The sequence below is a fragment of the Caenorhabditis elegans genome, chromosome III (assembly GCF_000002985.6).
Source record: "Caenorhabditis elegans chromosome III".
In the NCBI taxonomy this organism is placed as follows: domain Eukaryota; kingdom Metazoa; phylum Nematoda; class Chromadorea; order Rhabditida; family Rhabditidae; genus Caenorhabditis; species Caenorhabditis elegans.
In genome coordinates this window covers 5,790,896-5,812,467 of record NC_003281.10, presented here as the reverse complement: position 1 = coordinate 5,812,467, position 21,572 = coordinate 5,790,896, and the positions used below count along the sequence as shown (strand labels likewise).

At 34.2% G+C, this 21,572-nt stretch overlaps 5 protein-coding genes across 5 annotated transcripts; 1 reads left to right on the top strand and 4 right to left on the bottom strand.

Moving 5' to 3' along the window:
* Positions 1-3,248: 3,248 nt before the first annotated feature.
* Positions 3,249-5,448, bottom strand: R12B2.2 (Golgin-45). The gene is made up of 4 exons (NM_065854.4): positions 5,154-5,448; positions 4,440-4,776; positions 3,930-4,090; positions 3,249-3,539 (listed from the first exon to the last, which is right to left on the bottom strand). The coding sequence occupies exons 1-4, from the start codon at positions 5,336-5,338 to the stop codon at positions 3,377-3,379; spliced, it is 846 nt and encodes a 281-aa protein (NP_498255.2). The 5' UTR covers positions 5,339-5,448; the 3' UTR covers positions 3,249-3,376.
* Positions 5,449-5,485: 37 nt separating this feature from the next.
* R12B2.3 (Ras-associating domain-containing protein) lies at positions 5,486-6,895 on the bottom strand. Its single transcript, NM_065853.6, has 6 exons — positions 6,854-6,895; positions 6,714-6,807; positions 6,240-6,575; positions 6,097-6,170; positions 5,675-5,753; positions 5,486-5,605 (listed from the first exon to the last, which is right to left on the bottom strand). The coding sequence occupies exons 1-6, from the start codon at positions 6,856-6,858 to the stop codon at positions 5,531-5,533; spliced, it is 663 nt and encodes a 220-aa protein (NP_498254.3). The 5' UTR covers positions 6,859-6,895; the 3' UTR covers positions 5,486-5,530.
* Positions 6,896-7,355: 460 nt separating this feature from the next.
* On the bottom strand, positions 7,356-9,208 carry him-10 (Kinetochore protein Nuf2 homolog). Its single transcript, NM_065852.6, has 6 exons — positions 9,099-9,208; positions 8,893-9,047; positions 8,295-8,846; positions 7,933-8,238; positions 7,818-7,875; positions 7,356-7,770 (listed from the first exon to the last, which is right to left on the bottom strand). Exons 1-6 carry the CDS (start codon positions 9,201-9,203, stop codon positions 7,474-7,476), a joined length of 1,473 nt encoding a protein of 490 aa, NP_498253.1. The 5' UTR covers positions 9,204-9,208; the 3' UTR covers positions 7,356-7,473.
* Positions 9,209-9,307: 99 nt separating this feature from the next.
* On the top strand, positions 9,308-21,349 carry polq-1 (DNA polymerase theta). Its single transcript, NM_001379729.2, has 19 exons — positions 9,308-9,494; positions 9,545-9,668; positions 9,721-9,957; positions 10,008-10,652; positions 11,123-11,245; positions 13,905-14,038; positions 14,460-14,747; positions 15,083-15,316; positions 15,507-15,576; positions 15,710-15,848; positions 16,279-16,383; positions 17,405-18,162; positions 18,389-18,492; positions 18,539-18,767; positions 19,032-19,189; positions 19,245-19,913; positions 20,035-20,368; positions 20,420-20,629; positions 21,008-21,349. The coding sequence occupies exons 1-19, from the start codon at positions 9,426-9,428 to the stop codon at positions 21,187-21,189; spliced, it is 4,812 nt and encodes a 1,603-aa protein (NP_001367994.1). The 5' UTR covers positions 9,308-9,425; the 3' UTR covers positions 21,190-21,349.
* ceh-10 (Homeobox protein ceh-10) lies at positions 11,353-13,421 on the bottom strand. Its single transcript, NM_065850.3, has 5 exons — positions 13,291-13,421; positions 13,110-13,245; positions 12,761-13,062; positions 12,210-12,393; positions 11,353-11,726 (listed from the first exon to the last, which is right to left on the bottom strand). The coding sequence occupies exons 1-5, from the start codon at positions 13,393-13,395 to the stop codon at positions 11,419-11,421; spliced, it is 1,035 nt and encodes a 344-aa protein (NP_498251.1). The 5' UTR covers positions 13,396-13,421; the 3' UTR covers positions 11,353-11,418.
* Positions 21,350-21,572: the final 223 nt, after the last annotated feature.

Here is a 21,572-nt window from a genome sequence, read left to right as displayed (position 1 = left end):
TACACGAATGTTGTCAAAATGAGGATTCCTCTAAATCAGCCATTTTTTCGAAATTTGAAATCGATGTTGAATTACTTAAAAAATTTTTTAAAAGAAGTCTCATTAAGCAATTTTGTTTTTGGACATTTAACGTCTTCTAAAACCATGTTACTTTGGTGGATTTTAAATATATTGTGCAAAATAAGAAGCTAACAATATGTTTTCAATGATTACATGCTTGCAATGCAGAAAAAGTTCTCTGAAAACAAGAAAAATATTTCAAAAGGCGACAATTTCACAATAATACCATAAAAACGAGTATAAATGAGTTAATTGCCCTTATCATCGGGTTGTGTCTAGAATATACAGGAAAACCAAAAAATCAACAAAATAAGTATCTTATGTACTACCACGACCAATCATGGGTCGACTTGTTTTAAAAAGTTGAAATGTGGAAATTTGAAACTTGTGACTTTTCAAAATTTAGTTTCTGTATCTTATTGAAACTGTAAGGAAACGGAACATCAAGTTTTCAAACTTTGAAAAGTATTTCTAATTTGAATTAATATACTTTTCATTTTAATGGATCTTGGTTTATATTGAAGATATTAATAAATTAAAAATTAAAACATAGAGTAGGAAACTCATTTTTTCGACAACTTTTGATAAAATTGAAAGCATTCAAGTATGAGCTGTGAAAATTGAGACATGGGATACAGCAATTAAAAGTAAAATTGAGTAAAATTCTATTTAGAAACCATAACTCTCAGAAATGTTTTTGGGAAATTGTAAACTAATTATTATGAAAATTTCACTGATATCCTTTGAAATTCTAGTAATGCGAGAATGTTTGAGAGGGAGTAGGCGAGTTGAAGAACATATTGGCGGAAACATGGGGCCGAACTCAAACAAAAATGACGTCAAAATACAGTTTTAGGGAGTGACGTGAAATCTAATCTGGAAAATGTTCCAAGGTAACTTGTAAGAAAATTTGGAAAATAGAAAAAATAGATAAATTGTTAGTCTGGCTTCCAAACAGGAGTGCTGCAGTATTAATTTTGCACATGGTGCATCACACACCTGGCTGGAATTCGACAGCTTCTATCCTGGATGTTTTCAGTTTTATCAAAATACTCTACAAATGTTTCTAATTTACTTTTATAAAGTTTTCCAATTTAAAATTTATTGATAATTTAAAAGACTGCCAAAGTGGAGAGGTGCAAAACTAGACCATTGGCAGTTTATATCTGTTTCCTACATAATAATTAGAAAATTGTTAACTAACATTGGGATCAGTGTTTGCAAATGTATACTTCCAGCGTATATTTGAAAAAATCAAGTTTTTAAAAATAATAAAATATATCTTGCGATTCGGCAAGAAATAAAACTTTTCATAATTCAAGATATCAAAAAGTATTTAAGGTAAATGTGTATTTTGGTCAGCTGTGGGACGTGTCGAATAAGAGCTTCACGTGATTAGTGCACATTCGTCTCTCAAAAATCATATGTTACTCAACATCAGTGATGAAAAGGATGGGCTCAAAACTGTAGAGGACACAGCAAAGCCACCACCCTGATAAACAAACTTTCGTTTCAAAATATATAACAGTTCAAAACCGGCGCTCGTTTCGAAAAATGAACACATTGATCGGAAGTTTGGAAATTTGGTGATAGTTTCAGTTTACTGTCATATTTAATCAGTAGTTTACAAGAATTCACACAAAGTTGAAAAATGGTGTTTAATTCCGGGAAAAATTCAATTTTTTTCAGAAACTGTGTGTGCATCAATTTCAAATTTTATATTCATCATAAAGGCGCATGCGCTCAAATTATTTTGTTCGCTGCGACCACCTAGAAAATTTTCAAATATTGTCTGAAAAAATGTGCAGTGAATTTTAAAAATACATAGGCTGGCACGCTTTTGTGACAGTAATCCATTTTTGGATCTTTGAAAAATTATTTGAAAAAATTTAATTTAATTTTTTTAAATAAAAATTAATATTATCTGAAAATTATTGAATCGGTAGAATTTAAAGTTATCAACTGAATATCATCTAAAAAAAACTTTAAAAGGAAAAAAATATATCTCCGAATCCGAAAAACGAAAAAAAGTTTGTAAGAAAACAGAAGTAAAATGTTCATGTAAGAAGACGACTGTCCAGTAATATGAAGTGAAGCGTGAATAATTAGTAATGAAAATAGTGCTGAGATGAGCACAGACCCAGGCAGTTAAAGATACGGTTTTGAAAGAGAGAAACAGGCGCCCGCATTTTGAAATAAGGTACTGAAGAGAACGAGAGATGCACAGAGCACAAAAAAACGGACATTTTAGAGGTTTGGGAGGAGTGTTTGCCACACGGCCAGACGGGAAGGGGGCTCGCGCACAAAATTAAACGATATTTATAGTAGGTTCTCCTACTGCTCTTCTCTATCTCGCACAGCTGGAGTTTTGTGACTTTGTGCCCCATTTGTTTTATTATTTTTATGATTTGATTGATGTGGAGTAAAAATTTTCAAAAATGTTCGAGCGCAAATTTTTAATAACTTTTTTTCTGGGATGATGTTTTAATTATAATGAAACCAGAGAAAATGTTCTAAAAAATTTCGATTTTTTTGGTAAAACAAAACCAAGACGTGGCTTGGGTCTAATCAAGAAATTTTGAGCTCTAAGCATGATCATTGTAAAGTAAAAATTACTAAAAATGACAATACTCAAGTTTTACTCCACCCAAGCTCGTGGTTTCTTTGTTTGTGTGCACCAAATTAATTATGTAGTATAAGGTTTAAGCGACACACATAGGCACGAAAATGTGCCTGCCTACCATGACAGCAACAGAAATAAAATGGTATACTAATGAAATAACACCTTCAAATTAAAAAAAAATTCAAAAATGATTCCAGTTGATCCTGAAATAGGTCGGACCTAGACACGTCCACTTTCTGGCACAACTATTCGGCAGGGACAAAAATATTCACGGAAACATCTTTTTGTTGAAGGCACAAAAATTTTGGCTTCCTTGATCGAAAAAATACTGGCAGGCGCCTGAAGACGTGCCCTTTCATGAAAACGTATTTTATTGAAAACTGAGAAATCTTGCCAACACCTGTTTGGCGGCAAGCCCTCTTCAATTTTTTTGTCCGAATCAAAACGCAGTAAAACGAATTAGATTGCTCATTTTATGGACCGGATGGACGAAGTGGCGCCCAATTGGCGCAGATGAACGTCCTTCTTCTTTCGGCGCCCCTCGTCACCCCCGAAACACCCGTTTTTATGAGGAAATTGAAATCTGTTTCTTCATCACAATTGGAACATATATACCCATTTTCGGAAATTGGAATAAAAATGAAAATACACACAACCATTGAAGGAAAAATACAAAAGAAGTTTACAAAGTAATTAAAGAAGTTGAATATCTCGACCCATACAGTTTTTGCAGCAGGCGATTGTTAGGTTTGTATACTTAGCAGTAATTGGACGAACTCTTTCTTCACAAGGAGAACGGTGAAAAAGTGGTTGAAGGTCGAGTTGGGTAAAATCACTGATTTCGTCCGAAGTTACACTGAAAATTGATATCGTTGAGTATACAGATAATGGGAGAATGCAAAAAAAAATTTTTTGAATAAAAAACTGTGGTATGGGCCAAGAACAATACTCTTGAACAATAATCTAGTATGTTTTAGTTCTTTCAAAACTTTCAGTAAATTTTGGAAAATTGCCAACTTTTTAAACAAATTGTTGGTTTTTTTAATTAGCATATCTTCTTGAAGCCCTAATATGAACAGACACAAATGTGACTGAAATTGATTGTGAATTGAAAACTTTCAAAATTATTTTAAACTTTAACTATGATAGTTTGTCATATTACTTATATCAATATGACATACTGAGTATGTAGATTAAAAACATGTCTTGTCAAAATGAAGATAATCTGATCATTTGAAAAACTTACTTCTTAGTTTTTACAGCTTGTTGAATGCCTACCAATGTCTTCAATAGATACTCATTCTTTGAAGTTAGCTCATCACATCGTATCGATTGAGCTAAAAATTTACATTTCCAAACATCTCGATCAATTCGTAGTCTATCTGATTCTTCATCTTCAACCATTAGCTGAAAAAATTCTCATTTAATTCAGTTGACTTTATAAATTATATGCTTACGTCTTCAGTTTTGAGTGGCAAAGGTGAGGATAAGGATGTTACTAGTACGATCATACTAACTCATACAAAAGGAACATTTAACTATTGACTTTATGTAATAGTTTCAGCGCCAGTTTTACATAGATTCGCTTTAAATGAAAGTTTAAAAAAAATGAAAGTGAGGAACAGATGAATTGCAGATTAGATAACTTCAAACTAGATCTATATAGATTAAACTCAAAGGGTATTTGTTATTGAAACTTTTGAAATGAGAGTTCTAAGAACCTAAATTCTGATATTTTTGTTATAATCATACTCACCTTTCCCATATATTCATCAACTCGATGAGCCAATCGTACTTTATCTTCTGTCAATGCTTCAACCTGCCCCTGAAGTTCATCACTCAACGTGGCAATCATTAATCTTTTAAGCTCCGAATTCATTTTTTGTTCAATATTTAACTCTTTTCTTAGAAGATCCAATTCTCGTTCCAACTCAGCTTCTCGTTCGGACGAAGTCACCGGTTCCATGCTTTTTCTATCTTTTCTCTCGTCTCTCAATTCCTTTCGTAATTGTATATTATTATTCTGTTCTGATTTTGAATTCATTGCATATGCTATCAGTTCGGGAAGATTCTCTGGACACGTGGAACCTTGCCTGAATGTGATTTCTTGTCGAGAAGAAACATTTGTTTGGATTCTCTTATTTTTTTTAATAACTTGTAAAAAATCTTAATTTTCCTAGTATTTTTTTTATTATCATTTTCGTGTTCAAGCTGGAATTTTTTTGGGAATCGGAAATTTTTAGAAAAATGTATTAGGTTAATTGCAAAGAGGATCGTAATTTATGTGAAGTATAAAGTTTTCGGAACTCTAGAAATTTGTACTTTTTTAATGTGAAAATTCAGGTACGTTTATATTTAAAAATGTATTTTTAAAAATGAAGGGAAATAATACACAACAAATACACAAGTACCAAAATTCATTATTATCTTAAGATTTAATAATAATAATTTTGACCGAACGAAAACTCACTTATCATGTGCGACAGCCGCCTTATATGGTTCCCATGGTACAATTCTCGTCTTTTTTATTTTTCCTTTACTCTCAGGACTTGAATTTCCATCTTCTTCTGCTCTTTTCGTAAAATGCACTTCCTCAAAATTTCCTTCAGATGCAAGTTGCAAATCATGAGCATGGTATAGATCTAGTAGATCCATTAAATATTTTAATTAATAAAAAGTCAGAGAATAGTATGAAGAAACAGGAGGGTGGAAAAGAGATGGTCAAGTCAATAAAAGGAGACGACGGCTGCTGGGTGGCCGGCTGTGGCTGATGGCCGACATTTTATTAAAAAATCTAACAAGTTTCGTTGCTCTTCAACTTTATTCAAATAATCAAATTTCAATATTTCATTTCGATTTAACGCCTTGATTGATCTCCGGTTCATTATCCACCAATTCAACACCATATTGAAGAATGAATATCTGGAAATGAGAGAGTGAAAAGAAAAAGAGACAGGACATTTCTATCGATTTTTCTTCTAGGTTATTCACCTTCACTTGCTCGGCAAGATTTTGAGCCGCCACATCGACTGTCGTATTCTTCGGAACTTTCAGAGCCAGCTTATTCTCACTGAAATGTTTTTTTGATTGGGTAACAATATGAGAAGTCTTTTCAAATATTTGATCAAAAAGGTAAGAGGAAATGGGTAAGATATCTTACTATTAGGATATATATTTGGAATTAATCTTAAAGTTGGATTAAAAGTATTAATAATTTTTATTTACACCCAAAAAGTGGAGTTTTTTCTTCTCACTAGTATTAGAAATCGGCCAAACAAACTTCTTCCAAACATCGGAGTTTGCGTCAAAGCAGAAAAAATAGGCTGTAGGTAGGCCAGAGGTAGCACCATACTTTGGAAGCCTAACCATTTCAAAAATTAATTCCAAAAAATCTAGATTTTTTAAAAACTTACTACGGTCCCGGATCCTTAACTTTGTTCAATGTCATTTGAGCAGATGTTGGTGCAATTGGGACTTTGACATTTTGCTGGAATAGAATAAAAATTAATGATTCAGATTATCCACTTGAATGGTGACAGGATCCACGAGATATTACCTTAACCGCCATTAAAGTCTCTCGATTCTTCCTCTCCTTCTTTGATCCACTATTCGGAGCGAAACCTCCGGTTTCACAAATCTTGCGTAGAGCACCGTATCGTCTCCAGGGATTGTTGGTGCTCCGCGAGCTTTGTTTTTTGAAAGTTGGAAGCTCTCCGTTTTGAAGGAATTCCGTCACAAGTTGGGTATTTGCCAAGATGACTGATTTGAATGCGACTTGATTTGGAGGCGGGGCCGATGTTTCCTTGTAAGTTTTATGAAGCAGAAGAATTGAAGATGTTGAGCTACCAAGGGAACGAGCATTTGGAAGAGATCGGGGTCCCAGATTTGAGAGCTTTTAAATATAATTTTATTTTAATTTCTTGCAGTTTAGTTTATGATTAGTTTATACACATGGAAAGCAATTAACTTCAAAGAGCGTTTCTTTTACATATATAAAACTAAAACATCATCATGTACTATGAATGCTCACCTGAGAGCACATCGAATGTACATCATCAGTGGAAGATCTTGTACCATTTGAATCATCTGGTCGAACTAATCTCTTACCCGAAAGGTCTAATGGTCTGAAAATTATAAAATCTGAAAAGAACATTATTTGAAAAAGCTTACTGCATAATTTGTAGAGTGAATTTTTCAGAAATACAATACAAAAATTGAGAAATGAACGAAAAATGTCAATGTTGAATGCAATAACTCGAGGCCCGCACGATTTATTTAAATTTATTTAGAATTTTGGTAGGATAATATTCAATTCAGAAGGACAATTCCAACTTGTAGAGCTAATGAGCGAAGAGAAGTTTAAAATTTCTGGAAAAGTTTTCATTTCAAGATAATTTTTTTTTCAAAAAACGTTTCAAAACTTCCGACTCTCACTTATTCCCTGTTTGAGCTTTCTCCAAAATAAGAAACCACGCCCACTTTTTGTCTTACTGTAGTCTTAAAGACGCAAACAAAAAAATACAAGGCAAAAAATTCAAAATTTCTAATTTTATTTTTAATTAAAAACAGAGGCACATAATCTCCCCGTAAATACCACTTGAGTGAATTCTTACCTGAAAAGTAAATTGGTGTGAAATTTCTAGAGCCTGGGAATGAAAAGAAAACATTTGAAAATAAAGACCACATGATTTATTTAGACTCAGTTAAAATTTTGTTATTGGTATGGAAGAAAGCATAACATTTACATTGAATAGAGATCAAATGAAGTGAAATTTTCGAGTTGAGTCATTCTATTTGAAAACGGAAAAACTCGAATCGTTAGGTTGTGGATCACAATTTTCCGTGTTCTCTCCGGCGTCGATTGTCGATGATCCGAATGTGTAATCACTCAGAAGGCGTCCGGTAAGAGAGCTTTTTAGACGTTCCATTTCACGTGCAGCTGCAGTGTTCTTCTCAAAAGCTACTTTCTGGGTTTCTTTGAACATTGCATTAAGTTTTGCGAATTTTGCAACAGCATCTTGGCAAGAGTTGGTGATTTGGGAAATCGTCTCACTGTGTGCGTTTTTTAGAGCGAGGAGTTCTTGCTTCTGAAAAAAATGTTGGTGAGTTTTATGAAGATTGATCTGACAAAAACCTTTTTAGCAATTTCCTGTGACACATCTGGCTGACTAGTTTTCAAATTTGCGATTTGCCTGAAAGATTTACATCGTTTAAAAAAATGTTTTCAAAGTATCAAATAAATTCCTCACTCGGTAATCTCCTCAATTCTACGCTGACGCTCTTCACTTTTCTGCGTGTGTTCTATACGCAATTGTTCATGAGTCTCCGACTGCTCGACGAGTCGCTTTTGTGCCGTTTCCATCTCCTTCATCATAAAATCCAATTGCTCCTCCATTTCCTTGAGCTTTCGAAGATTCTCACTTTCAACATCGATCAGGTCAATGATAACTTCTCGAACTTCAGTCCACTGATGGATCTTCTCAATAATCACTGGCACGTTCTTCTCCGAGTTGATGCAAATTTCACGAGCCTCGAGTTTTGCTTGAAGGCCTTTTCTGAAAATAATTACTTTTATTTTGAATTTTTGGAGAGACTGAAGATATATCAGTACTTTGATGATTCAAGACAATCGCGGAGCTCTTCAATGTGACGTTTCCTTTCCTCCATTTCTTGTTTCAGCTGTTCCGGCGATGTCAGAACTTCTTCATTCAAATGCTCAATTGTCTTTTTACCAGTTAGCATTTCCTTTTCGAGGGCTTGAATGTGCAGAATAGCTTCTTCTTTCTGCTTGTCGAGTTCTTCATTAATTTGACGAGTTTCGGTATATTCGTTCACAACATTTTTAAGTTCTGCCTTCGCATTGCTCTGTTCGTTGATTAATTCATGCTCATGACGTTTTCTTATGCTTTGTTTCGCGAGAAGATCATTTTTCTTCTTCTCGGCTTCTAACAACTCTTCCCGAATCTTTTCCATTTCGAACTTTCGATCACTGAACTCTTCGCTAATTTCATTGAACGCTGGAGTGGCCAATTCGTGAAGTTTCAGAAAATCTACAAGAAAACTTGTCAGCTTTCTGAATCGATGTTCGTGTTTTGCAGGTGTCACGAGATCGCACATCGTCAAGTCCAGCTTGTTGCCAGAATTATCTTTGATAAATGCTTTCCTGAAAAAATATTTCAGCAAATCTAACATTAAAATTAAAATCTTACATGCATTGGAAGAGAATAATGATAGGAATGCTCTTTTTATGCAATTCTGGATCATAATCACAGTTGGCGGACAGCGGAAGGGTCGTCAGCGAGCTTTCCGACACATTTAACACAAGCCTCACAAAATTAGCAAATATTTGTTGCGCTATTTCTGCCTGAAATCGGGTTATTTGTGCTGATGAATTCAATATTCTGTTCAAACTTACGGTTGGCTTGATAATGTCATCGGCGACAAGGCCCATATGCAATTTTTGACCAAGATACTTTGAAATCATCCGCGGATCATACACAATTAGTACAACGTTTGACATTTCTCCTGAAAAATGGAATTTCAGTTCTAAAAACACAAAAATAAAGTTAGAAATTGTTAAAAACAAAAAAGTTTATTTGAATTCGCCGAAGAGCGCGCCAAAACATGTGACATTTCTCGGCCGTGAAAACTAGGCCACCGCGGCCACAAACAAATTTTAGTTTTCTTCGCTGAAAAAAACATGTTTTTCAGTCTGAAATCAGAGTTTTTAGTATGAAACAAGATGGACGAGGCTTCCTGTAGATTTCCAGAATGGGTTTCTTCAAAAATCATCGATTATTACGCAGAGCAGGTAACATAAATCGCTGTGATGAAATAGGGACAAAATTTTTTTAATTTCAGAACATCAAAGCGCTGTTCGATTGGCAGATTGATGTGTTGAATGAGGCAAGACAATTTGAAGATCAACACTTGATATTCAGTGCGCCAACAAGTGCTGGGAAAAGCATTGTAGCTGAACTTTTATGTATTATTTTATCTGGTTTAAAGAATAAATGTTTAAAAACTGTAATTTTCAGCATGGAAAGTCGCTTCAACTGGTAGAAAGGTACTCTTCGTACTTCCTTATATCTCCGTGGCTCGAGAGAAACTTCATCAAATTCAACGGTGTTGGAGACGAGATGACATTTCTGTCTGTGGCTTCATTGGTCCACAGGCCTCAAATCCAAATGAGTGGCTTGGGGCAGTTTGTACCATCGAAAAAGCAGCAAGTTTGACAAATCGAGCATTATCAGAAGATTGGTTTGAGGAAATTGGTTAGATAAATCGATTTTAATTTAAAATTTTCACAAAAAGTAGCTTTCAGGAATGATAGTCGTTGATGAAATGCACATGGTTTTCGATTCGTCTCGTGGTGCACACATTGAGCACATGCTCTCGAAAGTTTTGCTCTGGAACCAATCTGCACTGGAAAAAGTTAGAATTATCGGAATGAGTGCAACTATTCCAGAACTTTATCGAATAGGCAAATGGCTGGACGGTGCGAAAGTTTTCGAAGCAAGATTTCGACCAATTGTTCTACAAAATCATATTGTAATTGGTTCGGAGTTGAGGAAATCTGGAGATAACAAAGTTCTAAGAGAATTCTCTGAAGATCCATTAATATTGCTTACCGAAGAGAGTTTTCGCCGCAATTCTCAGACTTTGGTAATGATTTCTTCGAAACTTGATGCCGAGAAGACTGCTTTGAATATTGCGTCGAGATTCCATGAGATCAATAAAACCGACAGCTCATTGTTGGAAATATTAAAAGAACGAGCCAATGGACTATTATTTATAAAGCATGGATTGGAACGGAATGGTTGCAAGGATCGGAATGTTATGTCAACACTTGCATGGGGAGTAGCATATCATCATGCTGGATTGACGATGGAGGAAAGAGAATGCATTGAACTAGGATTTCGGGAGAAAAATATTGTTATTCTTGTGGCTACAAGTACTTTGGCTTCAGGTGAGTGTTTTAAAATTTTAATTGTGGTCAACCGAAATATCGGAAGAAATTAAAAGCAAAATGTTTGTTGAAATATTTTTGGGGAAAAAATTAAATCAAACAATAATTTTCATTTAGGGTGAAGATTTGTTGATAAAAATTTACTTTAAACTTTCAAAAAATACTATTCACTCAAGAATTTCCAGTTGTTTGCTAATCCCGCTCTTCCCTTTTTTTTAAATCGAAAAGCGAAAATTTTTCGGTTTTTTTTTCGAGATTCCAAAATGTCGATTTTTCGAATAATAGCATACAATTTTGGCCCTTTTTAGCTGAAGAATATTAAATTTTTGTTTTCTTTTTTCTTATTGATGAAATAAGATAAAAGGTTCAAATTCGTCGATATATTAAGATTAAAACTATTATAATTTTTCAAACTTTACATTTTCAAAAGTTTAAAACCTTCTTTTCCAAATAAAAAAATAGAATTCCAGGCGTAAATCTCCCTGCGGAACGAGTACTCATCAAGGCTCAGCCACGTGGCCCATCGGCTCTCACTTCTCTAAATTACCGTCAGATGGTGGGAAGAGCGGGAAGAACAGGACATGCTACACGAGGTACGTCTTCTTTTCCCGCAAAATCTTCAAATAAGTACTTGACAAACGGCGATTAAAAAGAAAAAAGAAAGAAGTGGTTGTTTCCTGACCGCTCATTATTATTGTTGTTATTAGCAGATTAATTTATTATTTAGGTAATAGTTATTGACATTGAAATTCACGGAAAAATAGAGTTACATGGGATTATTGTAATCATGATAAAGCTTCAATGAAGCATTATTGTTCGGAATCATTTGAGAATCCTGAAAATGTAATTGTGAAAGTGAGGAACTGACAACAAGTGAAGTATCGAAATTCAATGATGACTGATGTTGGGGAGCTTGTTGTTGAACATGCTCAATTATTCGTGGTTTGTACTCGTTTTTCACTTGACGTTGCACTGGAGGAGTTACCGGACGGTCATCATCATCACTATCCGACATATCACATTTTTCAACACTCTCCAAGTGAGCCGCAGCTTCCATACTTTTCTTGTGCATTCCTGAAAACAATGTATCATATGGGAATGAAATGGGTCAGAGCAGGTGGTTCAGGGTAATTAGTGGTGCAATATTGTGGTGTCACTGTCGTAATTTCTCCAATTTTAATACCTATCATGGTGCACCTTCAAAAAATTTAGTTTTTGTTAGGAGTTTTGCACGTTTTTTTTTCAAGTTTTACTAAGAACACAAAAATAACAATTCATTTTCTAAAAGTTTCAAGCTACCCTGAAGTTTGGTTTGTAATTTATAATTAAAACATCTTAATACCATTTTTTGTTTGTTCCCGGTTGTTATCCGGAATTATCCCAGTTGAAAGTTTTAGATAGACTAATTTTGTTCTACCAAAAGTCCAATTTCATGATCTTTTCTAATTTCATTTGTTTATCACAAAATTAAACTCTTTTTCTGACTCATTCTCCCCTCTTCCTCATAAACAAGCTGATTAACGCAACTATCACATGCAAAGTCACATCTTCACATACCTAACAACCACGGAGCAGCACTTTGTTGTGGATCCGCCGCCTCAGCTGACTTTGTAATTGTTTCCGGAAGTGGAAGAGAATGCCGTACCATTGCTCCATATAGCCCATATTCTGCCATTATGGTACTTTTTCCCCAGGTTTTCTCGGTTTTTCGCCATTTTGCACGACGGTTTTGGAACCATACCTGAAAAATATACTTGATTGAACAATTTGATAAAGCTTTTACACAATTTGTCATCTAATAGATAATTAGGTCTCAGGTTTCAGTAAGCCAATAGAAGCGAAGAAGCGTGAGAACCCTTTAGAATTTTGGGTTTCACTCAATACTATCAGCCAATTGGCCGTGTCTTGACTTGTCTTGAAGGAAATTCAAGAAATTCAATTGACACATTGCTGCCCCTATTCTTGTGGGGGAGCATGTCCTCTAACTTTCCGAGAGTCAAGAAGAGCAAAATGGAGGAAATTAGCACCAATAAAAAGATGGATGCCGACCGATAAAAGGGGCTCCGTTTTCGTAATTGGTAAGGGGCTACAATGAAAAATCAACTGACCTGAATCCGATCTTCTTGCAATTCTGTCTTTCCAGCTAGGACTTCTCTGGCATAGATGTCTGGGTAATGAGAATCTTGAAAAGCCTTCTCGAGTTCGTCGATCTGGTATTGAGTGAAAATTGTGCGATGTCTTCTCTTCTTTCTCTTGCTTGCCTTTCCACCACCACCACTGCTTCCACCACCAGAAGAATTTGATGTAGTTGCTGATGATAAGATGCTTGATGAGCTGACATGAGTCTGGGGCTCCGAAGTTATAACCTCTGATGTTGAGATTGGCATTCGATACATCAGTGGAGCAGGTGCTGAAAATTGAAAATTCGTTTGAATCTATGAACTATGAATATCCTACCATTTCCAATAGAGTCAGTACCACACAGCTGTCTGTCGAACCCTGATACTCCACAGGATCCAATGTCCATGAAATTGGGTTGATTTGAGAGAAATGTTCCCTGAGGACAATATCCGTGAGATAGATATGCATTTCCCTAAAAATTACTGATTTGTGCACTTCGGAATACGAATGATATTACCTGAATGCCTAGAATCTCATGAATTGCGAAGCTCATTCGTTGTGAATTGCTCATTTGATTGCTCATTTGCATTGATGCAGCGAGCTGCATTTCGTCCACCGCCATCACAAGAGAAAAGTGGCTGCTTATCTGGAAAAATTGAAGAAGATTACCCAAAGTGGAAAATTGGAATGAGAAGACGAGAAGGAGGAGGCTGATATAAAAATGAATTGGCCGGTGTGCAGTAGTCGAGAGCACACTAGAGAAACGGGAGGAGGCAAATGATCCAATTTCCTGACGAATCGCTGAGAAAACCACGCCCATTTTTGGTTGGTTTCGCAGATCGACGTCTACCGTACCACGAAGGAGGAGGAGCTTCTGGTTACTAATTGCTGAGAATTATGAGAAAAAGAACAGGAAGGAGTATTTGAAGTGTTTTGAGAAATTATTTAGCATTCGATTGAAGAAAAAACCCGCTTTTGAAGAAATTCACGGCTCAAAGGAGCAGGAAAATACCAGAATTTTTAATAATTTATCAGAACATCCATTTATAAATCAAATTAGCAAAATCAGCAGAAAAGTTAACTGCTACAAGTTTTCAGAACGAAATTACTAATTTCCATCCATTTTTCCAGGTGAAACCTATCTTCTCATCAAGAAATGTGATCGAGATGCCGTGCTGAAAATCATCGAGACTCCGATTGATCAAGGTGTTCTAACAAGGAAACGAGATGCTGAACGGACTAATTTAAGCAGATTTATATTAGAGGTAAATTTCAGAGAAATTAACTGAAACTGAAACTCAAAAAAAAATCGAAATGAAATTTATTTTCAAAAGGATGAGTCTGTAAAAAAAATCATTTTTTTTCCAAATTTTTCGAAGTTTCAGAAAAAATACGTTCTTTCATTTTACACATACGCAAGATCTAGCAGTTTTGCGCAAAAAATACAGTAACAGGTTTCGACACTCTTTTTTTGTGAATTGCTAAAGGGCGTGCGCCTTTAAAGAATACTGTAATTTTAAAATTTCGTTGCTGCCCAGTTTTCATAGATTCCATTTGTCACCTTTTTTGAAATATTTAAAAATTAAAATATAACAATTAAAAACACAATGCTAAAACATTGTATTTGACCTTTTTTAAACAGAGTCTAGAAAATTTGAGATTCTATAGAAATTTTAAAAATTTCAGGGAATCTGCACTGGGCTCACGACAACAAGATCTCAGATTCATGATCTCTGCAAGCTTCTCCTATTTAATTCTGAAAACCTTCAACTTTCTGACATTGCCATCGAGATGCTTCTTCGGAATTCTTTCATCTCCCAAGACGAAAACGATGATCAATTAAGTCCCACACAACTCGGAAGAGCTGCAATTGCTTCATCTCTACCACCTGAAGCATCACTTGCCATTTTTGAAGATTTGAATTCGGCGAGTCGAGCAATTGCACTGGATACTGAGCTTCATATGCTCTATTTGGTATATTTTTACAAGAATTCGAGGGCCCAAATAATTCAAAAAATATTCAAAATTTATTCAATTTTCATTTTAAAAAAGTTTAAAAATTTAGAACCTGTTATATTGAAAATTTTTTTTAACTCTTCAAAAATTCAAATTTGCAGATTTTCAAAAACTACTTTCAAAAATTACTATTAAAACTTTTTCAAATTAAAAAATTTTAGAAATTCAAAAAAAAAATTTCTGAAAACATCACCGTACATATTACAAATTCTATAAGAAAAAAACAACATTTTTGGCATGTATATATTAACGTTTTCTGATATTTTTATAATTAAATTAATCTTTAAATTCAGGTAACCCCAATCAACGTAAGTGTTTGGCAGGAATGTGATTGGCATCACCTTTTCTCAATTTTCTCGAAACTTCCATCAGATCATAAACGAATCGCAAAGTTGGTTGGAGTCAGTGAAAAATTTATTTTGGATCAACTTCAAGGACGAAGAAATGACAAATTGCTTCAAATTCATATTCGATTCTTTTCTGCGTTGGCACTTTTTGATTTGATCAGCGAAATGAGCATTTATGAGGTTAATCTTACAAAAAAAATTCCGTAAAATGTGAAAAATTCGAAAAATTCTAACATGGCTAAAAATTCTAGGTTATTCTAGGAAATTGTAAAAAAATTAATTTTGAAACAAAATTCCAAATTCACAAGTTGTACGTATATTCATGTAGAAAGTTTAGAATAAAACCAATTAAATGTCGGCCTGATTTCAGGTATCTCACAAGTACCGAATTCCTCGTGGATGTCTTCAAACACTCCAATCACAGAGCGCCACTTACGCGGGTTAGTTTTTCCGAGAAATGAAGGCGTCAGATGGTTTGATCGAGGTGGTCTGTAGGTCAATACGGACCTACTGATTGCCTACATTTATCTGGACTTTGTAGATAATAGGCCATTTTATATATTGGGTTTGCAGCAATGATTGTGGCTTTTTGCCTTCGACTGGGATGGACATATCTCAAGGCACTGCTTGATGGATTTGCAACGAGATTGTTGTTCGGTGTTAGATCAGAGCTCTCGGAGCTTGTGGCGATTGAAGGAATTGATGGACAGAGGTGGGGAGAGCTATATGGAATTGGTTGAAGTATCTGTTTTAAAAAATAAAGGAGCAGCTTTTAACATTTTTAAAACACTTGAATCTTTTGGTCCGAAAAAACCAAAAAAAAACTTTTCCCAACAAAAAGTAACCAAGAAGTACCAAAAACAAAAAAAAAACACAGCCTCGGAGCTAAAACAAAATAAAAGATAACTTTTGTTTCAAAAATATTCAATGATATTTTTGTAGTAGTAAAATTATTAATTTTTTTAAACATTTCATTTCTCTTTGAGTCTGTAAAATTTTATGGCATTTTCCGACAAAACTACATGAGAAATGCAAATGATTTTGAATTAAAAAAAAAAAGTTAAAAAAATTTTTTTGTAAATTTCTCTGTAAAATCTGATTTTTTTGTTAAAGCTTGAATTCAAATGCTTGAATATTTTCAGAGCCCGAATCCTACATGAACGTGGCGTGACGTGTCTGTCACATTTGTCCGCTTGCGATTCTTCGAAACTTGCACACTTTCTAACATTGGCTGTTCCATACTCAAGGTGAGTAGAGTATTGTAGAGAAAGAGAGCGGGGTACTGTAGTCGATTCTGCTGCCTTCTTGGCTGTGTGTTGCGCCGTCGATGATCACAAATTGAGCCAATTTGAGAAGACACTGCCCAGTTTTGTGTTGATTAGGCAAAACGAGTGGTGAAGAAGAAGAAGAAGAAGACGATGATGATGATGATGAAGTCAAGACAGAGACAAACATATACAAAACATCTTTATTCATGCTCTCGTCTATTTGGGGGACTAACTGACCTCGTTGAATTGAAAATTGAGTAGGAGGAGGCAATGCGCGAAAAAATGAGACAATGTGAACAATATGGGTGTTGGAAAATAAGATAATTGGAACTCAATTGTCGATTAGAACGATTTAACACGAATTGTTTTTGGGTAATTGTTCTTTGGAATGTAATTAGGAATTTAGTAATATTAGAAACACAAAGTATCTGGCAGGAAGGACCGAAGTTACAGAAATTGATAAAATTGTTTAGTGGGAAGTTTTTATCTGTAATATCCCATTATCTTCATAATTTCACGCATTTCTTCATTTTTATGCTAGTCGGCTACAGTAACCCCGTTATTCGAAAGATCTTCTGATAAGTTTGAATGTTTGGAATTTAGCTTATCTCAGACATTCAAACACTTTGAAAATTGCAAAAAGCTTTGTAAAGTTGTATTTTCATCGATTTCTTGCCTAGTTTACGATTTTCTAATTTGAAACTGCCTACAGTAACCCTTCTTCTCTCATATTACTATTCAAATGCAACCTATCTGGCAATAATTCTCACATTCTGCCACATCGTTGCCTCATCCCATTTCTCACCTATTATCCCCAATGAGTACTTCCTTCCTTCATTGGTGTCATCACCTGTTCATGGATTCTCATGAACATGCACTATCAACATTGTTACGTCACGACAGTTCAGTTGACTCTTGTATTTTGTCAACTAATTATGACGCCACACTGTCACCTTGCATATTATACTAATCATCATAATATACCATATAAATATTGCAGCTCGAATTCAAACGATGGACTCGGCGAGTGGCTTTTTGGAGAGCCAAGAATGAGAGTTGATGTGGCGGCTAGAACATTGAAAGAACGGGCTCGAAAAGTATTGATCAGAAGAGTGCAGGAGCTGGGAATTTCTGTGGAGTTGCCGAAATTTGAGGAGAACGAGGAAAATATTCAAGAGAGTTGTGATAGTGGACTTCCGGATAGTTGTGAAGGAATGGAAGATGAGTTGGAGGAGAAAGAGAATATTGTGAAGATGGAAGAAATGACAAAGAGTGTCACGGAAATGTCACTTACAGATAATACAATATCATTTAAAAGTGAGGATGATTTGTTCAAAAAAGAGATTAAAGTAGAAGAAGATGAAGTTTTTATAAAAAAAGAAATAGACGAAGATGAAGAAGAAATAGTTGAAGAAACTGTAATCGAGTGTCTAGAAACATCTCTTCTGAAACTAAAAGCATCAACAGATGAAGTATTCCTAAGAAGGCTTTCACAAACATTCTCACCTATTGGAAGAAGTCGCAGTATTCTCAATAACTCATTACTTGAAGATTCATTTGATAGACCAGTACCCAGAAGCTCTATTCCAATTCTTAATTTCATCACTCCAAAAAGGGAATCGCCAACTCCATATTTCGAAGACTCATTCGATCGTCCAATACCTGGATCCTTACCAATAAGTTCTTCAAGACGAAAGTCAGTTCTTACAAATATTGCTAATCTGGATTCAAGTCGTCGTGAATCGATTAATTCCAATGGTAGGTTTCTTTTTTAATTTCATAATTCTAAATTTCAAAGTAAAAATCTCAAAAAAATTCTTCAAATAATCTAAATTTTCCAATAATGTAGGAACGTGCTAAAAAGTTTTGAAATGTTTAAAAATTATATTTAGTCTTGTTGGACTATTAGGAGATTATTTATTCAAAATCCCCGCTGAAAATTTAAAACCCTCCAAGTTTTAAATTCTTAATTAAACATTTCCAGCTTCGGATAACAATTCATTCGATGTTTTTGTAACTCCACCAACAAAATCTGCAAAAGAAGAAAAACGAAGAATTGCTGTAAAACATCCACGAGTTGGAAATATTGTTAGTTTTCCTAAAAAGTTTCAACAAAATATCAACGTTTTTCCAGATATATTCACCACTCACTTCCAGTCCAGTCATAAAGCATCCAAAACTTGAAATCAATCATTTTTATTTAAAAGATGTTTGCCATGATCATAATGCTTGGAATTTATGGACAAAATCAAGTACATCTACTTCGAGTTGTTCAATTCGAGTTTCAGATGATTATACTGGAATTGCAATTAGAACCGATGCGGGGAATACTTTTATTCCATTACTTGAAACGTTTGGAGGAGGTTTGGAATAAATATGGAAGAAATAGAAAGAATTTTTCGTTTTTAGAAAATTCAGTTCCACAATTTTTTAAAAATATTTCTAATTTTTATGTCTTAAAAATGCCTTTAAAAATTTTTTGGAAACGTTTACTTTAAAAATTCAAATTGAGAAATCAGGAAATTTTCTAGAAAAAAAAGATTTTTTATATTTAAAAAATTTTTCGTTTGCTTTTATCGAAGTCCAAATTTAAAAAAGCGAATTTTTATAACAACTGTCTACTTCAGAGCCATCACCTGCATCCAAGTACTTCGAGTCATTCTCCAAATGCATCATCCCTCTGAACACTCGCTTGGAATTCCTGAAAACACTTGCGGTTACTGTAGAAATGTATATTTCGTCTATGGAAGATGCTTTCCTGATTTTTGAAAAGTTTGGAATCAAGGTAACTGATTTTTTAGATAAAGTTTTTTTTTTCTTTTTAAACCCAATATTTCCAGATTTTCCGACTGAAAGTTGTTCGAATTGCTGCGTATCTGAATAATGTTATCGACGTGGAGCAGGAGGAAAACTCGAATTTTCTGCCAATTCTAATGGATCGTTATTCAATTTTAGATCCGGAAATTAGAAAAACTTGCTCTTCGAGCCTGCACAAAGCTGCCGTTGAAGTATATTCCCTGAAGCCGATCTTCGAGAAAATGTGCTGTTCTGGAGCAAGTTTACAATTAGAAATGGAATCTTGTCAGACTGTCTTGAACATTTTCTACTCTGGCATCGTATTTGATCAAGCTTTATGCAATTCTTTCATCTATAAAATTAGAAAACAAATCGAGAATTTGGAAGAAAATATTTGGAGACTTGCTTACGGAAAATTCAATATTCATTCTTCAAATGAAGTTGCAAATGTTCTATTCTACCGCCTTGGCCTAATTTATCCAGAAACTTCCGGATGTAAACCAAAACTACGACATCTTCCAACAAATAAGCTTATATTGGAACAAATGAATACTCAACATCCGATTGTTGGAAAAATTCTTGAATATCGACAAATTCAACATACATTGACACAATGCTTGATGCCACTTGCCAAGTTCATTGGAAGAATTCACTGTTGGTTTGAAATGTGTACATCGACTGGAAGGATTTTGACAAGTGTTCCGAATTTGCAAGTGAGAAAAAAAAATGCGTTCTATAAAATGTTTTGAAAATTGATTTAAAACACTTTTTAATATTAAATAAATCGACTAAAAACTTAAATTTGAAACGTTTTTCTATAAAAAAACATTTCAGAACGTTCCAAAGCGAATATCGTCCGATGGAATGTCTGCCCGTCAACTTTTCATCGCAAACTCTGAAAATTTGTTAATCGGAGCCGATTACAAGCAGCTGGAGCTTCGTGTTCTGGCACATTTGAGCAATGATTCGAATCTTGTCAATTTAATCACATCGGATAGAGATTTATTTGAAGAACTCTCAATTCAATGGAATTTCCCACGAGATGCTGTTAAACAGCTTTGCTATGGTTTGATCTATGGAATGGGCGCCAAAAGTTTATCGGAGTTGACAAGAATGAGCATAGAAGATGCTGAAAAGATGCTAAAGGCGTTTTTTGCAATGTTCCCTGGTTTGTGAGATGAATTTTTTTGAACAAAAGCTAGTAATTTATGAATTTTAGGTGTAAGAAGCTATATCAACGAAACAAAGGAAAAAGTTTGCAAAGAAGAGCCAATATCAACTATTATTGGAAGAAGAACAATTATAAAAGCAAGTGGGATTGGAGAAGAAAGAGCGAGAATTGAACGAGTTGCTGTGAATTATACGATTCAAGGATCTGCTAGCGAGATATTTAAAACGGCTATTGTGGATATTGAATCGAAAATTAAAGGTTAATTTAATGTTTTTTTAATCGAAAAGTTGAAACCGAAAAACTAAATTTTTCGATTTATAGATTCTCCGGAAAAACAAAAAACATGTTTTTAGAAAATCAACAAAAAATTAAATTTTTACAAAAACTGAACAACATACACCCTTTGATGGGATTAAAAAAATAATTGTGTACTAAAAAATAATAATTGAAATTGATAAAGAACTGAAAAATCGATTTTACATTTATTATGAAGCCGTTAAAAAGTACAAACTGTGTTTTTTTTTTAATTTTCAATCTACGATTTTTTTTAAATTTTAATCAAATAATATGAAATAAGTGTGATTTATTCAAAATATATAAAAATTTCTGTCTTAATTTAAAATTTAAAATTTTCAGAATTCGGCGCACAAATCGTCCTAACCATCCACGATGAAGTTCTAGTCGAATGTCCAGAAATCCACGTGGCAGCAGCTTCCGAATCTATTGAAAATTGCATGCAAAATGCTCTTTCTCATTTATTACGAGTTCCAATGCGGGTTTCAATGAAAACGGGACGATCATGGGCTGATTTAAAGTGATATACTGGTTTAAATAATTATTTACGGGATGCTACTTTAAATAAATAGCTTAAATTATACTCTAAACTTCTTTTTTATCGTTGAAAATCAGTTTGATCAAATTTTCATATCTGGTTTTTTTTGAAAAATTATATTTTTTGTTTTCGAAAATAAAACACTCCGATATTTCACTATCACTATAATATTTAAAGAAGGTTTTTTCGCCAAAAATACGGTGCCCGGTCTCAAAACGACATTTTTTGTTAAGTATAAGCGTGTATGAGCCTTTAAGGAGTACTGTAGTTTCGAACTTTCGGTTCTGTGGAATTTTCATCGGTTTTTAATAGTTTTCTCACAGTTTGTTAAATTTTATGTTTCATTGTAGTTTTTGAATAAAATTTACC

What these genes read in the sequence shown, in the direction of transcription:
- ceh-10 (NM_065850.3), bottom strand. Translation starts at nt 13,395, where the DNA reads ATGGCGGTGGACGAAATGCAGCTCGCTGCATCAATGCAAATGAGCAAT. An exon ending in TACTGACTCTATTGGAAATG is followed by an intron (nt 13,063 to 13,109) that starts GTAGGATATTCA and finishes TTCAATTTTCAG; the next exon opens with CACCTGCTCCACTGATGTAT. An exon ending in TGCTGCTCCGTGGTTGTTAG is followed by an intron (nt 11,727 to 12,209) that starts GTATGTGAAGAT and finishes CATTGTTTTCAG; the next exon opens with GAATGCACAAGAAAAGTATG.
- polq-1 (NM_001379729.2), top strand. Translation starts at nt 9,426, where the DNA reads ATGGACGAGGCTTCCTGTAGATTTCCAGAATGGGTTTCTTCAAAAATC. An exon ending in AGATTGGTTTGAGGAAATTG is followed by an intron (nt 9,958 to 10,007) that starts GTTAGATAAATC and finishes AGTAGCTTTCAG; the next exon opens with GAATGATAGTCGTTGATGAA. An exon ending in TACAAGTACTTTGGCTTCAG is followed by an intron (nt 10,653 to 11,122) that starts GTGAGTGTTTTA and finishes ATAGAATTCCAG; the next exon opens with GCGTAAATCTCCCTGCGGAA.
- R12B2.3 (NM_065853.6), bottom strand. An exon ending in TACATTCGATGTGCTCTCAG is followed by an intron (nt 6,576 to 6,713) that starts GTGAGCATTCAT and finishes TATATTTAAAAG; the next exon opens with CTCTCAAATCTGGGACCCCG. An exon ending in AGACTTTAATGGCGGTTAAG is followed by an intron (nt 6,171 to 6,239) that starts GTAATATCTCGT and finishes ATTCTATTCCAG; the next exon opens with CAAAATGTCAAAGTCCCAAT.
- R12B2.2 (NM_065854.4), bottom strand. Translation starts at nt 5,338, where the DNA reads ATGGATCTACTAGATCTATACCATGCTCATGATTTGCAACTTGCATCT. An exon ending in GCGGCTGTCGCACATGATAA is followed by an intron (nt 4,777 to 5,153) that starts GTGAGTTTTCGT and finishes AATCACATTCAG; the next exon opens with GCAAGGTTCCACGTGTCCAG. An exon ending in TTGATGAATATATGGGAAAG is followed by an intron (nt 4,091 to 4,439) that starts GTGAGTATGATT and finishes GAATTTTTTCAG; the next exon opens with CTAATGGTTGAAGATGAAGA.
- him-10 (NM_065852.6), bottom strand. Translation starts at nt 9,203, where the DNA reads ATGTCAAACGTTGTACTAATTGTGTATGATCCGCGGATGATTTCAAAG. An exon ending in ATTATTCTCTTCCAATGCAT is followed by an intron (nt 8,847 to 8,892) that starts GTAAGATTTTAA and finishes ATATTTTTTCAG; the next exon opens with GAAAGCATTTATCAAAGATA. An exon ending in CACAGGAAATTGCTAAAAAG is followed by an intron (nt 7,771 to 7,817) that starts GTTTTTGTCAGA and finishes CATTTTTTTCAG; the next exon opens with AAGCAAGAACTCCTCGCTCT.